Genomic DNA, 14531 nt, shown 5'->3' on the forward strand with positions numbered 1-14531 from the left:
AGAAGGAAAACAGCAACAAGTTAGAGAAGCAGGAGAAGTAAGTCGGGCCTTGCGTGGCTGAAGAGCCAGTGACTGCGTAAAATTGAGTCCTTTCTCCAGCTCAGACAACTTGTATTATTTTTGTCTCTTTACGTAATTTTCATAGTTTTGAAACATGAATCACTGTTTGTTTGGCAATTTTGTAACCACTATTGTTAAACTCGGTTGTTTTGCCCCAGTTTCCTCGGCAACTGCCAAAAAAGGAGGCAATTGAATATTTAATTAATCGTGACTACATAAATTTTCATTTGTGTTTTCCTGTGCAGTGCGTCAGCTTTCGAGCCAAGATGGAGTCGAAATTTCTCTTGTCGTTCCTCATATTAGGCCTGATATCCACCGTTCTGGGTAAGTCTTCTACTGTTAGACCATATAAAAGTGCTGGCAGTGCAAAATGTGTATAACAGATAAAAATAATCCAAGATCCAACCAGAGCATCCTGCTTATTTTTCTACTCGGTGCAAATTTTGTTACGTAACTGCGTTTTAGTTTAGAGCTGTGGAAAGTTTTCACAATTCACAACAAGTAATTTAAATCGAAAGTAGCCTTTTTCCTCCAACATTTTGGGCTGAAATGTTATAGTTCGGAGTCTAAGTGGAGCTTATCTGAACTGAGAGAAATCATGACCATTTGAAAATGTCTGAATGTCCGCAGAATATTCGGTGTGCTGACACTGTAAGAGATTTATTTTATCAAGATCCCACCGTTCTTGGTTTCATTTGAGATTACACCAGTTTGTGTCATAGACTGTTTTCACCTCCGAAATCGAACAAACACGATGACTCGGAGAAAATTGATTACAAATGCGCGATAACAGCGGTTGCATTGGTTTGTTTATTTCATGACGTTAGCCTAGGATAAGTGTTCTGCAAACTGGCGATGATTACCGATGATATTTGCTTTACTAAAAAAGTTCACGGAATAGAAAAAACACATTTTTGATTTCCATATTCTTCTAGCGTACTTTTGTGACATGATTTTCGGAAAATCGACGTCTGCAAAATGTGCTGCGTCACAAGTGGAGACTTGGTGCTGTTCATGCGGAACGAAGGATTCGTGGCCTTTGAACATCTCTTTTCAGTTTTGTGTCATGTGTCTGTTATGTCAAGTTTATTTGTCTTTGTTCCGTTTTTTTTCTCATAAATTAAACTCAAATCTTGACTTTACTACTTTGCTAGTTGCTCAAAGCTTCTGAAACTGGCTCACTGTTAGCCTCGCACCCTTCGGGACTCGTTAATATGCACACCTGTCATCTAGAGCTTAGAAGATTGCGTGCGATTTCCTTCAAAACTGAAACGAAGTCTCGACCTTTAACAAGCACGTTCGTTTAGTGCACGTATCATTTTTCCACTGCACTTCCATGTACGAGTGGAGAGGAGTCAGTAGTTACAGGAAATATTTGGAAAATTTTTTAGCGCCCTGACTTGCATGGTAAAAAATTGAGGGATTTAGTCCACTCTGTGTCACAGTTGTAAATTTTACTACTGCCTTATTAAATGCTTTATCCGGAGCTTGCCTCGACTCTCATGACCGATCTAACGTGGCGACTGAGTTTGATGATTTTTAGCGTTAAACACTTGCAGCATAAAATTAATGAACTCTGAGGCACCCAACTGTTCTATAGTGCAGTACTCGCCTCAGAAATTCGGATTAAATTGTAAAGAAAAACTGGCGTTTTCTTTATGAAAAGTTCACCTCAAACTTTCGCAGCGCTGAAAAACCTAATCCCATTTGTTTTCGAAGGGGCAAATACTTCGTTTAAAGCGCGAAAAAAGTCCAGCTAGCATTTTCGGAAAGAATAAATTCGAAAAAGAAGATTGCGGTCTCTAAACTGATTTTCGGCAAGTTAAATTTTCAGCAAGAGAATCAAAACAGATCGAACTTGGTTACGTTACACAAATTTGCCTTTTAAATGGCCATAAAATGATGTTGGGAATGCACGATACTACACTTTAACTATTTTGCATTAATGTTCTCACTGGCTTCGCCTCCCCGATAAAATGTTTCGTCGACAGCACAATTCAAATTAAAGCAACTGCGCAATACTCATTCAATTCGTAGACTTAAACTACGAAATCCTTTCACGCCCGTTTATTTCCGAGAAGAAATGAACATTCGAATTAGGGCCTCTTGAATGAATGAATGAATGAATGAATTCTTATATACCGCACATATCACCAAGTCTCATGGCGGTTTACATTTCTGTGGGGTGAGATCGGACGTCAGAAAATTTTCTTCATATGATCCCGGTTGACCGGGCTAGCCCGCTTACCGAGATCTCGCCTTATTCCTATTTCTTTTGTAAAAAATTCGATGTGTTCATATGAGAAGGCGGGCCAGCCCGGTTACCGAGATCTCGGTTTCAGCGACCGAGATCTCGGGAGTCCGGGACGAAAATTTTCTCATATGAACACGGTATCCCGGTTACCGGGATGAAGTCTATAACCAAACATTCGCGTCTGAGAACGGATATGTTTGATTATTACGACTCATTTCTGAGATGTTCTAGTTCAAAATAATTCCTTTTCGTGGTAGAGATAAAGATATAAGATAAAGATATAATTTTCAGAAGCGATGTTTTATGAAAATTATTTGACATCGGATTTCCGTATAAACACTGTTATTTCAAGCCCGTTTGCCTACCTGTCAAAATGGCGTCGAAAACCGTGATAAGGCCTATTTGCGGGGGATGCCATCCGCTATCCCTTACAATCATATCTTGACTCCAAACGCAATTAGGAGTGTGTTCTTTCTACGTCGAACGCAAAAAATTATTTTGTGAAACATACTTGCTTATTGAACTTCAGCAAAAGGTGGAGGACACCGCCGTCGCGATGACGACCGCCATCACCATGGCAAACATCCTGACCGGAAATGCCTTCCGCCAATCACATCTCCAGAGCTGCCCATGAAATGTAGCGTCTCGGAAGACTGCAGCACATTCTCATGCTCAGCAGACGTTGAAGGTGAAAGTATCTCGCTTACCCTCAAGATTGACGGCACCAAGGAACCTCTGACTGCCGAGATCAGCCTGAAAGTGCCAAGCAAAGGATTTGATTGGTCACATGCGTTCAAGAATGGAGAGAAGATCCAGGTGCCAGGATTTCCGCTGAACATGAAGGGTCTTGTGGGTGCGAACATGTACTTGATGGTCAACATGTACAAAGGAGATTGGGGACTGGGCTTCAAGGTAAACATCAGGAGAATATATGTACAATGGTTCCCATTATTACTCAGATAAATGACAAGAATAACAATTCTTAACCAAATGCAGGATAATAATATTCCACGAGCGTGCTCTGGACATGAGATGATAGATAGCCAACGACGCACGTATCTATTATTTCATATCCAACAAGCGCGAGTGGAATTGTTTTATTAAAAACAATCATGAAGTACTGCTAGACAATTTCAATGGTCGCTGTTTCTGGGGCATGGTATAATGGCTCATTTACCATGCCCACTAAAGTTAAAACCAATCAAATCCTGCAATTGCATTATACAATGATCAAGTATTTAATAACAAGGTTTTTTCTGTAAGATTTAATCTGAACTGGATCAATTCATAGATCTCGGTGCTCTACTAGCCTCTTCCTATTCACCGGCACAACTTCCAAAAAGTTCATCTAAATCTTTCACATCCTTGAATAAGGTTTGTGTTTTTCGCAAAATATTGAACAATTCTTCCTGATTTTATCTTGTAACCCTGTCTTGGTCATTTGACCTGCACTCAACCTTTCAAGCCCAAAAAGTGATCAACATCAAATTTCTCCTTGTAAAATTAATGCTAATTGAACCCCTGAGTCCATGTGAGTTATGGATATGATCACCAAAGGTGAATTTTCTTGAAATTTTGTCAAAAATTGTGAAGGAAACGTTCTTGCGTGCAGGCAGCCTTAGATAGCAGCGATTTATATGGTCACTTTTTCCTCACTACTGCATTATTACTGTAACTGTAATGATGAATGAAGGAACTGAATGAAGGAACTGATATGGACCCTTAATGTGAGGGTCTCTTTACTTTATAGCTGATAAGAAACCCTTTCTTTTTCCTCCACAGGTTGATCTGCACCTCGAGACCTCCGTTCCCTCTGGAGACGTGGTCGTGCACTTGCTGAGGGGCAAAATACCACCACCCCCGCCGGGCATGGAACATGATGATCCAGAGCCTTACGAACATCACCACTGGGGCAAATGCAGCAGTGAGTAGAGACGTTCTTACAATGGAACCTCGATTCAACGCAGTACCAAGGAACTAGGGAAATGGAGCCCTCTGCAGCCAACGGTCACATAGTACAAACTCCACCATGCTGGAGAGCAAGCTACGCACTGGGACATTCAAAATAAAGAAAATTCAAGTTTGACTGGATAAAGTCGCTTTGGTTTGGATGCCTCAGTGCGTAGCTTGCTCTCCACCATGGCGGATTCTGTACCATGTGACCGTTAGCTGGAAAGGGCCCATTCGTTATATCGAGGTTCTCTTCCGTATATTTTATACTGAAGGTCGGACTGGAGAATCACGCTCGTTATATCGCGAGCATTGTTATAGAGAGATTCGTTAAACTAGGGTTCCATTGAACTCTGCTGTTTTGAATTCAACGCAATAATTTAGTGCTTTGTACTTGAAAACTGAATACCGATACGCTAAGAGGTGGTGCTATTTTCTTTCAATGATCATGACACTCACAATGCGGAAATGCGCAAACCAAGAAAGACAACAACTACTCCAAGTCTAATCTGACGAAAGGCTAACCCTTGAAACGTCAGCTCTCGAATCTCTTTAGGGTGGCCAAATTACCATGTCAACTCTGTTGATAAAACCAAACAGTTCGTCTATTCTAAATACGCCAGCTATAACAAGGACTTTAACAATGATGAAATGGACTTGAGTGAAACTTGTAGTGATCAGCCAATAGTGGTTTATTTGGAAAGGAAATGTTTGTTATTTTGGTAACCACAAGTCCGCCATTTTTGTTTTTCTGTAGAGTTTAAATGGTGGTTCAAGCGCCAATCCAAGCCCGTTAAAGCCAGTATCATCATCAGCGCCATCCTTGTTGTTGCGCTTCTGATTGCTGGCATTGTCTACTGCTGCAAGAAGCGCCGTACTGGCAAGCATGTGAAAGTCATGCCTCCTTCCTATGCCGAGGCTACAACCACCGAGACCAAGGTTCCCCTGGAGAAACTCATCAACGAGGAGTAGTCCCCGGATGAAGGTCCTCGCCACAGCTCCCAGTATACTTAGCTAAAGTGAATTTGAGAATGCGTTGAAGCAGTTTTAAGTTAGCTTTTTTATATTTTCCTTTTTTCCGTTGGTGCCTCCTATATTTTCTGTTGTATGCAGTACGCCATGAGCATGGGCCCAGCAGAATCCAACTCATCACCTTCCGCAGACTGCTTTAAAGGATAATTTTGAGTTAATTTACTTTGTTTTGGCTTTAGTGTGATGTCGACAGCTGCCACGGGGTCTTCTTAGGGTAATTTACGTTACTTCACGTTACCATGGTTACTTGTACTCCTACACCGATGCAGCACCATAGTTTCTTTAGAAAGTAAGTGTTTCGACTGCCGGCTTTTTGATTCTGACGTGTAACTTTAAAACTGCTCGCCGGAATTTTCGCTTTCACGATAAGCATTCGTAGTGTAGTTTAGCGAGTTTTGAGAACTCGAAAACACGAAGGGAGCTGTTCGTATGTTATTGCACTTTTATAACACTTTTTAACACTCCTTTGAGGTTGTTGTATGAAGCAACATTTCACTGTAGATTTAAAATGTGGTCGTTACTTGGATTGTGTTTTTTTGAATAATTAAAGTTGTTGCATAGCAACAGTACACCATTAATTTTGTCTTACGTGTTAGAGTTCTTTCCTTACAAATCACTTTTCCTGTATCGCAGATCAAGCCAAAATAAAACTCGCGCCATTTTATAACACTAAATAATATTTTTTAAAAAATCCGGTATATATATGTAATTGAAGAACCCGCTGAATGCCACCTGGTTTCAAAGCTTCCCCACCCACCAATTTTTTGTGCAAACGAATTAATTCACATGTACAACTACCGCTACAGTTGCCTACGAGTAATAATGTAAGGGTGAAGCTATTTATAAACCACAATATTCATTTATCTAGTTATTTGTATCATTATTAGAGCAGTTTTCATTGAGCGTCGCGGAAGCAAAACCAAAGTCATTACTCTGGCCAATCACGACAGACGTAAACAGCACAATGAACCAATCAAGATTCGAAGCAAATACCTGTAGCCGATAAAAAGAGCGGGAAAATGCGTGTGGGCGAGGGACGATTGGTTTTGGTCTTGCTTTTCATTGGTTGAGGAAGTGGCGCGTTCTCTCTCTTTTATATTTATTTATTTTTTTTTTCACTATAATCACGGAAAGTTGTGAAGCAAATCCAAAGCAAATGCGAAATTCCTTTCGACACTCAATAAAACCGCTGTACCCCGTGTTAAATACCAAATGCACAAAATTTGCGATGTTGCGGTTCGCGTATTTATAAATATTAGTTTGCAACACAAAGAAACCACCAGAAATAAAAAAGGTATTGGATTAGTTTTCTGCTTCACTGCAATCTTTCTGAGGCTTCTCATTCAAGCAAATACAAAGAAGGGACGACAAACAGGAAATAACATCACGAGTTTAAAAGGTTAAACAAGCATCACTTTTGCTTCTACATTTTAGCCGTATGTCTTTGCAGTAAGTTTAATTGCCACGTTCGTTTTCGCAGTTACGAATTTGTCACGTTTCCAAGTCAACACCTGAACGCCACAAGAAATATGGCGGCAGACGCGAATGTATCCAAGTTTATCCGCGCGAGAAATAAGCTACAAAAGAACGTTTTGCGTCTTGGAAGCAAGAAGACGATTTCGAATCAACTCCAAAATATTGCTACTACTACTATAGTTGAGACGTGTGTTTCCCAGTTATGATAGACAACAATGATTCCTAGTTTGCAGATGTCAGCGGTTTGACATACAAACGAGGCAACTGGGTTATCCTGCATTGCCTCGTCTGCATGACTTTTGAGCAAAAAAAAGTCTACAGATGGCCGCAAGGTCAGAAATCACTGGACTGCAAACTGTAAAAGTTGGGCTGTGTTCTACCATTGTGCTCTATCTTTGCAAATTCACGTTATATCGTTCTACTGTTGTTCCTGTAGCATTAAACGTACATATATGAGCAACAACTTGGACACAGTCTTAACATAGTTTTGACCAAAACAAATACAACAGCAAAATCCTCATAACATGTTCCTCTTTAAACCTCATTAACGAGTGGCTGCATGGGTACCCTGCCTCCGCCACGTGAAATTTGGATTGGGTAACGCAGACCTCCTCCACGGTATTTGCAATAACAAAAAGCGACACCAAGTCCTACCAAGACCACCGCAATTATTGGGACAAGTATCACCGCGACTCGGACAGAGATTGGCTGTCTGCTGAACCAAGGGCCACTGGAATCAGCTTGGTGTAAGCCTTTCACTTCTAAAACAACACATAAATGAACAACAAAAAAATGTTATTCAAAATTTATGTGAACAATAACAAACCAGCAAACAGTAACGCAAGACAGTGGTTCCATTCCGGGGGGAGGGGGTGGGGGAGGGCAGTGGTTCCATTCCTGGGGAGGGGGTGGGTGGGGGAGGGGGGTTTCCTCGGAATTTTTGGTGGGGGCGTGTGGCTCTGTTCTTTAAACCCTGACCCTACTTCAGAGCAAACAAATTTCATTTTCCGATACCCTTTTTCAGACCTAGTTCTAGAATCCATACTTGTTTCAGTGCTCCACCCCACCCCCCCCCCCCCCCCACCCCTGGGCACTGATGCATACTTAACTTGTATAGACAGTTCATGTACATAACTATTTGTTCTTGTATATAATATAACTTACTGCATTTAGTCATAGGTAGCTCTGCATCCAGAAGTGTAACAGGGACATTGTCCATGTTTTTCTCCTTTGTCTCCATCAACTGAATTAACTACAAGAAAGAAGAAAACATTGTTGAAAAATAATGTACATCAATATGAAGGGTTTCCTGTGAGAAGGACGTAAATCCCTTCTTTTGTAACCAAAACGTCAGAAAACGTTCCAAACTTACCCAGTTTTAGCACGCTCTGCGCGTTTTGTTTGTTAAAATGTTCATCCATAATGGCTATTTTCCGAAAGGATGATTTTCAAAGGATCTGTCATCACACTAAACTAAGGCAGAGGCAAACTCCTGGTAAATTAGCCTTAGTAAAAAACAAATAGAGTCCTTTTTGTCACTGTCTCGAGGCTAACTATTGTTTTCAGTTAGAGCGCTTTTTTAAAAGTCTTTTTTTTTTCCAAATCATGGACGTACAGTATTCTATCTAGAAACAATCCAATCTAAATTAGTAGGACGAAAACTCTGATACACAAATCCCTTCCTTTCAAACATAATAGAGCAAATCAGGAAGACGGTTTCACCTTAAACTGAATCGTTGCATTCTTTTCCTTTAGTTCAGCCTTAAAGAATATATTACTGGCAACCCCTGGAGGCACAGGGAAACCAACTTTTTCTCCATCTTCAAATGTATGTGACCATTTCATGGGTGTCAGCGATGATTCTAAGGTAACTGTGGCTGTCAGTGGATCATTGCATCCGTTCATTTGAACTGTCAACACCATTTGCCCACCATATCCACTGTTTCGCGACGTGCATGTAATTTTACTACAGTGGTTACTGACAGGGCATGAAGTGCCATCAAAAAAATGAACAGGTGGACATTGTTTTTGATCATGGTTCTTCTTATCAGCACGGTCTTTCGTTGGATGTGTGGCGTGTTGGCTTGTGAGAGGTTTAGTGTGTCGTCTTGGAAAACTTTCAGTGTGTCGTCTTGTTAGAGCTTCAGTGGGTTGTCTTGTTGGAGCTTCAGGGGGTTGTCTTGTTAGAGTTGGTGGTGCAGTGTGTTGCGTTCTTGTGCTAACAACACCATGTAAATCACAATTTGTGGTCCACAGAGGTGATTTTCCCTGCAGTAACATCACATTTACAGGATCAACCTTGCCATAAACTGTAAGGTGACCGACCAATGCTACCTGAAAATAAAATTACGGAAAATATAAATTGTATCGACATGGTAATTAATCAGGATGGTTTGGATCAAAACTTGTGCATAAAAATCAGTGAAAATAAAACAATGTTTTAATGACATCCTGGCATCATTCTAAATTTAAAAAAAGTAATGACTGCGCTCAGATAACACAGTCTATCGGCTATACAGTCAAGCAGTGATAACATAATTATACTCTGCCCGTGTCAAAGTCTTTGTTAAAGAAACACCTGTGATTAATTCTGGTGACTCCTTAGTCTTCCTACAATTTTTGACAAAAGTTGTACCTTGCTGATCATAGTTCCCTAACAAAACAAAAGGGGGATCACCAAGCTCGTTTCTCATTGAGTTAAAGCTAAAATAAAGGGTGTGTTTAACAGGTCATACTTTTGCTATGGTAACCTATTATGCCGAGAAAACGACCATTAATAATTTGTGTTCACCAATGATAACGCATTCTTTGATACCATTGTTCTATTAAATGAGAAAGATCCGACAAAGTATATAAGTGCTAGATACCATTGCCAGCCATCTCAAAAGGCCCAGTTGCTCGAAGCATGGTAAGCGCTAACCCGGGTTACATACTATGACAACCTATAGGTTTTAATACCTCTTAACCAATGGTTAGCGCTAATTTTAATTTTGCATGCTTCGAGCAACTCAGCCCTGTATGCTGCCACTACGGAGGACTGAAAAAAAAATTGTGAGTGATTTCTTACTGTGTAATGTATGTTGCTTCCATTGATCCTTTTAAGCCCAACTTTTATAAACAAAGAAGCATCAGAAACTGGCAAGCCTCCTGTGAAACTGCTTGTGTTAGTTGGTATTGCAGCTTTTTCTCCATCCTTGAAGGTGTGTGACCAATCCAAGCTACTCTCCGGATCCTTCAGTGTCACAGTTGCAGTCAGTGGTTCTTGACACTTGTTTATCTTAAGAGTCAGTGTTAACTTGTGACCGTCTCCAGACAAACTACAGTTCACCTTGCTACAGTGATGGCTTAAAGTACAATGTTTCTCACCCGGAACACTTGGAGCAAAGTTAGGTTGGGGGCACTGCTCTGCTGATCGGAGATTTCTATTTTTCTCAGCTGCAAAATGCATGTTAGAAGTACAATAACTATTATCACCGAAAATTGCTGATTCGATTTTTTAAATGTTTCTTTAATTATTACTCCTCCCCCCTCCACACCCCAACAAAGAAGCTCAAATTTATAACCCCTCTTTCAAAACCCATAGACCGTCCATGTTTATATTGTCTTATTAAATATAAAGGCCGAATGTCGAAGTTCGCAGAAACTTGAGCGAGGACGAAGATTTTAAAAAAGGATTAAGCATAACAACTTAGTTGAGTTCTTGCACAAGTTTAGCTCAAATAGTTTACTTAATAAGTTCGTCTGAGCTTACTTGTTTAACTTCTGGTACAAGCTTATCGTCCACTACATCGAACTTCTTCGAGTCGTTTGACCTCGCACGTGAAAGACGATGATGAAAGATGATTGTGAGCGCAGATCGTTACTCACAGGCGGTCGTTAATCCCACGTTAAGAAACAGAACTTCTATACGCGCTTATGAAAACGGTTTGCCACAACAAAGGTTCACGACGGTAAGATAACCAAACAAAGTTTATTGAAGAGAAGCGGTAGAGCTTGGAAGTGAAGCGATGTGTAGCGAAGCGATAACAAAGCGGTACGGTAACAAAGCGATGTATAAAGCGGTTTCGAAAACTAAGAAGAAAATACAACGAAAACTATAATAAGATAAGTATTAAGGCTATTACGAACTTAAGAAACAAAAGTGAAAACTTCGTAAATCCGATACAAAAAAGCAATAAAAAACAGTAACATGCACAAAGTAAAAAGACTTACTTCTGTGTCCGCGTTAGGGATTTACAGCGTTATACTTGAGTTATAGTCTTGATCTTTACGCGATGGCACGTTGACTTATCTAGAACTGAGCGTTTTCCTGAACACTTTCAAGGAAAAGCTAACTAACTACAAAGGACTATAGATAGAATAATTGAAAGCATTGTTTCGTTGCTTGTACGTGGGCAAACATATCCGTTGGTTTGACCACAGAAACTTAAACTTATTGACAACAAAGAAACTCTAAAGTCTAGAAAGGAAATACAAAAACCATGAAGAGTAATTTGGCAGCAACAATGATAGTTTGGAAGAAAAATGAGATCTTAAACGTTCATCCACTATCGCGCGCCATTTGACCACGCCTTATGCCTAGCCATTGTTAAGAAACGCACACCCCTTAGTATGAAGCGACCACGATGGTGGTCTTTTAATTAATGCACATGCGTTTGTACCCAAGTTTAAATGCTTATCTACAGTAGGTAGCGAAGAGTAAGAGTTTTTAAAAGACAAATTTTGAAGTTGTGCGCTATTTTCTTGGAATGTTACGCGGTGTTCCAAGTATAAAATGTTAAATGAATGAGCATATGCACGAGGAAAACGCTGTCAATATTCATGAAGGACCCCTAGTGCATGTAAGTACGGTAGAGTTTCAATATCTTGTCACTCAATACGACAAACAAGTTAGGATGACTTCTTGACTCTAGAGTCAGTTGGCACTTAGAATTCTTGTAATATGGTACTCGCGCGGAACATTCTGCGCGCCTGCATCGGTTTCACGCTCACCCACATGTTCACTGTTTTCCGAGCGCGCTTCCGTGCATGCCATTCACGTGCAAATTGCGCGTAGAGGGCGCTTTTTAGCGCACTTTCTAAGGAACATATTTTCAGGGGGTTCTATAGTTTACAGTCAGACGGAAACGTATGGCCGAAACATTTCAAACGGCCATTAACAATTCAGTCCCATTAGTCAACCCGTAGATGGTCCTTTGGTGTTATGGGGCAGCCGTGATCAGTGATCTTTCCTTATGGGTGGCTTTTAAGATGGAGGGCTTGGGCTTTTGAGATACACCTCAAATTTTCTGCTCTCAGTGGAGACCATTTCAAATTTCCGGCGTTGACCTGTTGCCACGTTCGTTCTTCAATATTCTGCAACTCGAAAATCAGTTTTTCAGTGTGTTATTGGACCAATATCTGGTGTATAACTAACGTCGAGTGCAAGATTACAGTGTTCCGTTCTTAGAAATAGCGGAGCGAACAAAAACTTGTTTCATCTTACAAAGTAGGCGTGCTTTATTTATCTTATCCAACATAGCGATGGGGCCGGGGAAGGGCCCGTCCCCACCAACTACGTCTTTCCCAGCCAAAGCTTCTTCTTCTTTTTTTTGTTTGTTTGTTTGTTTTAAAAAGTTGCTACTGACTTTTCGAGGCTCCATTCGCACTGGTCCGAATATAAACGCAGGTAGCCCAAGCTCCATAAGCGTCTATAAGACCTTTGTTTGACCTTTGTAACGTCACGTCATTTGAGTGTCACGATGAGCGTCACACAATGGCGTAAATTATAAGAGTTTGTATGGGAATTTACGAACGTGTTTTGGAGTCGAAAATAAAGGGCATGAATTGAACAAAAATGGCTTACCTTGTCTCCTTGATACCTTGTCAGTATTTTTGTGACATATTTTGGCCGAAATATGTCACAGCGAATACTGACAAGGTAAGTCATTTTTTGGTCAATTCTCGCCCTTTATTTTCGACTCCAAAACACGTTCGTAAATTCCCATACAAACCCTTATAATTTACGCCATTGCGTAACACTCAAATTACAACGTGCTCATAACGGTTCTTTAACTTGGGTGACCTGCGATATAAAAGACGCGATTTCAAAGATATTCAAATTCGTGATGACGAGGTCTTCAATATTTAAATATCATAGTCTTTCGACTGCTTGGATTATTAAATATGTATGAATGTATGTGTCGCCCATTCATCGCAATACCGCTTTTAAAGAACAGTTTTTATATTAGCATAAGCAAAATATATATTGTAACAAGCCACTTTCCGCGCACCAAAACTTAGTACGGTTGATATTGGTCAGGTTTCAGAAGTTCTTTCAGACATGACCTAGTGAAACGTTGTCTTGAAATACGGCGACCAAAATGGCGAAACCATGAAAGTTTCCATTATTTTTATTTATGAAATTACTAACGCAACGCAACTATTTTTGCATTGGATGAACGGCAATTTGGAGATACAGCCTTCCAATTTCTAGTAAGTTTGAGGCTTTTCAAAATGCGAGACATTTATCCTCAAATCTCTCAGCCGATCGTAGCTCAAACTAAGCATTTCTTGGATTGACTTATACAGATACATAAAGAAAGGATAGCTCTTTACATCTGCATAAAAATTTACCGAGTTTCCCAGTTAAAAGGCGGAGAGTTGATGATTCGGCAAAACGGCGGACTGACGAGACTGCTCGAAACCGGTCGACTTCTCGGTATTTTGCAAAGTAAAAATAATTGCAAACTTAAAAACAACCATTTCGTAGTTAAAACCCATAAAGACACTTACATGCCAAATATGAGAGAAGTCGAGTGAGATTCGGTGGCCGGCCAAAATTCGAATCTTACAGATTTATATTGCCTTTATGGGTTCCTTGTTTTCCTCTGCTCTTCGCATCAGGGGGTGTAGTTACTTGGTAGTCGAAAAAATCGTCATCGAATGAATAAAATTAGAAAAACGAAAAGTTCCTTCGACAAGTTGAACCACTATTTTATACAGTAGAAAATTTTGCAATCCATATTTGCCCATTCCTAATACTGAACCTTGCATACAGCGAAGTACATTTTACAAAACTGATAAACTTGCCATTCATTCTGCGGCATATTGACAGGTCTTGACATGTTGGCAGTTGTATCATTATGAAAAACGCTTTTGAAGTTGCACGTAACATATATGTAAGAAAAGACTCACCGCAAAACGCTGTTGTGAAGGCTAAAAGGAGAACAAAAATCCTCGTGGCCATATCTGCTGCCATGCGTGATTGAGAAAAGCTGAGTTCGACTGATTTCAACAGTATTTCAATATTTCAGCAATGCGTGACAAATGCGTTGTCCAAATTTGGAATGACGTCATGCATGACAACAACCTGAAGGAGAAGTGGACCCTGGGAGCGACAACCACCGAGAATCGCGAGGTCGCGCGCTAAACTCACGCACTGCGTGTGAGTTTGGTTTTGTCTCAAGAAAATGTCACCAGAAAAACACTTTCGTCAATCAAGCATGGTCTAGGTTCCACCAGGGATTTTTTTTTTCTTGCATAAGAAAGTTGAGCAATAGGACGTATTGTTTTATTAATATTTTTTTATGAAAACAGTTAATCCTCACCGGATCTGATAGGGTAATTTGGACTCCGTACAGAGATTAGAGAGCTGAAGTGTCGAGTGGCAGCAAGCGGCGTAGCTTTAAAGTCATTGGGGAAACGTTGGGAAAAGAAGAGAATGTTGAAATGTTTGTAAATGATCCACGACAAGAGTTGTATGTGAAAACAAGAGGAA

At 40.3% G+C, this 14531-nt stretch overlaps 2 protein-coding genes across 2 annotated transcripts; one reads left to right on the forward strand and one right to left on the reverse strand.

Moving 5' to 3' along the window:
- The first annotated feature begins 225 nt into the window (after positions 1–225).
- LOC146452097 (uncharacterized) lies at positions 226–5874 on the forward strand. Its single transcript, XM_085098400.1, has 4 exons — positions 226–384; positions 2844–3226; positions 4097–4238; positions 5022–5874. The coding sequence occupies exons 1-4, from the start codon at positions 327–329 to the stop codon at positions 5234–5236; spliced, it is 798 nt and encodes a 265-aa protein (XP_084954526.1). The 5' UTR covers positions 226–326; the 3' UTR covers positions 5237–5874.
- Positions 5585–14094, reverse strand: LOC146452098 (uncharacterized). The gene is made up of 5 exons (XM_085098399.1): positions 13949–14094; positions 9840–10207; positions 8495–9106; positions 7937–8024; positions 5585–7533 (listed from the first exon to the last, which is right to left on the reverse strand). Exons 1-5 carry the CDS (start codon positions 14010–14012, stop codon positions 7307–7309), a joined length of 1359 nt encoding a protein of 452 aa, XP_084954525.1. The 5' UTR covers positions 14013–14094; the 3' UTR covers positions 5585–7306.
- Positions 14095–14531: the final 437 nt, after the last annotated feature.

This window comes from Pavona decussata, unplaced genomic scaffold, assembly GCF_977016875.1.
Source record: "Pavona decussata unplaced genomic scaffold, jaPavDecu1.1 SCAFFOLD_381, whole genome shotgun sequence".
Taxonomy (NCBI): domain Eukaryota; kingdom Metazoa; phylum Cnidaria; class Anthozoa; order Scleractinia; family Agariciidae; genus Pavona; species Pavona decussata.

Excerpts from the sequence above, each read along its gene's own strand:
- LOC146452097 (XM_085098400.1), top strand. The coding sequence starts at position 327 with ATGGAGTCGAAATTTCTCTTGTCGTTCCTCATATTAGGCCTGATATCC. Across the intron at positions 3,227-4,096 it reads ATTGGGGACTGGGCTTCAAG|GTTGATCTGCACCTCGAGAC; the intron begins GTAAACATCAGG and ends TTTCCTCCACAG. Across the intron at positions 4,239-5,021 it reads CCACTGGGGCAAATGCAGCA|AGTTTAAATGGTGGTTCAAG; the intron begins GTGAGTAGAGAC and ends GTTTTTCTGTAG.
- LOC146452098 (XM_085098399.1), bottom strand. The coding sequence starts at position 14,012 with ATGGCAGCAGATATGGCCACGAGGATTTTTGTTCTCCTTTTAGCCTTC. Across the intron at positions 10,208-13,948 it reads CTTCACAACAGCGTTTTGCG|CTGAGAAAAATAGAAATCTC; the intron begins GTGAGTCTTTTC and ends TGCATTTTGCAG. Across the intron at positions 9,107-9,839 it reads GAAGCAACATACATTACACA|GTAGCATTGGTCGGTCACCT; the intron begins GTAAGAAATCAC and ends TTTTATTTTCAG.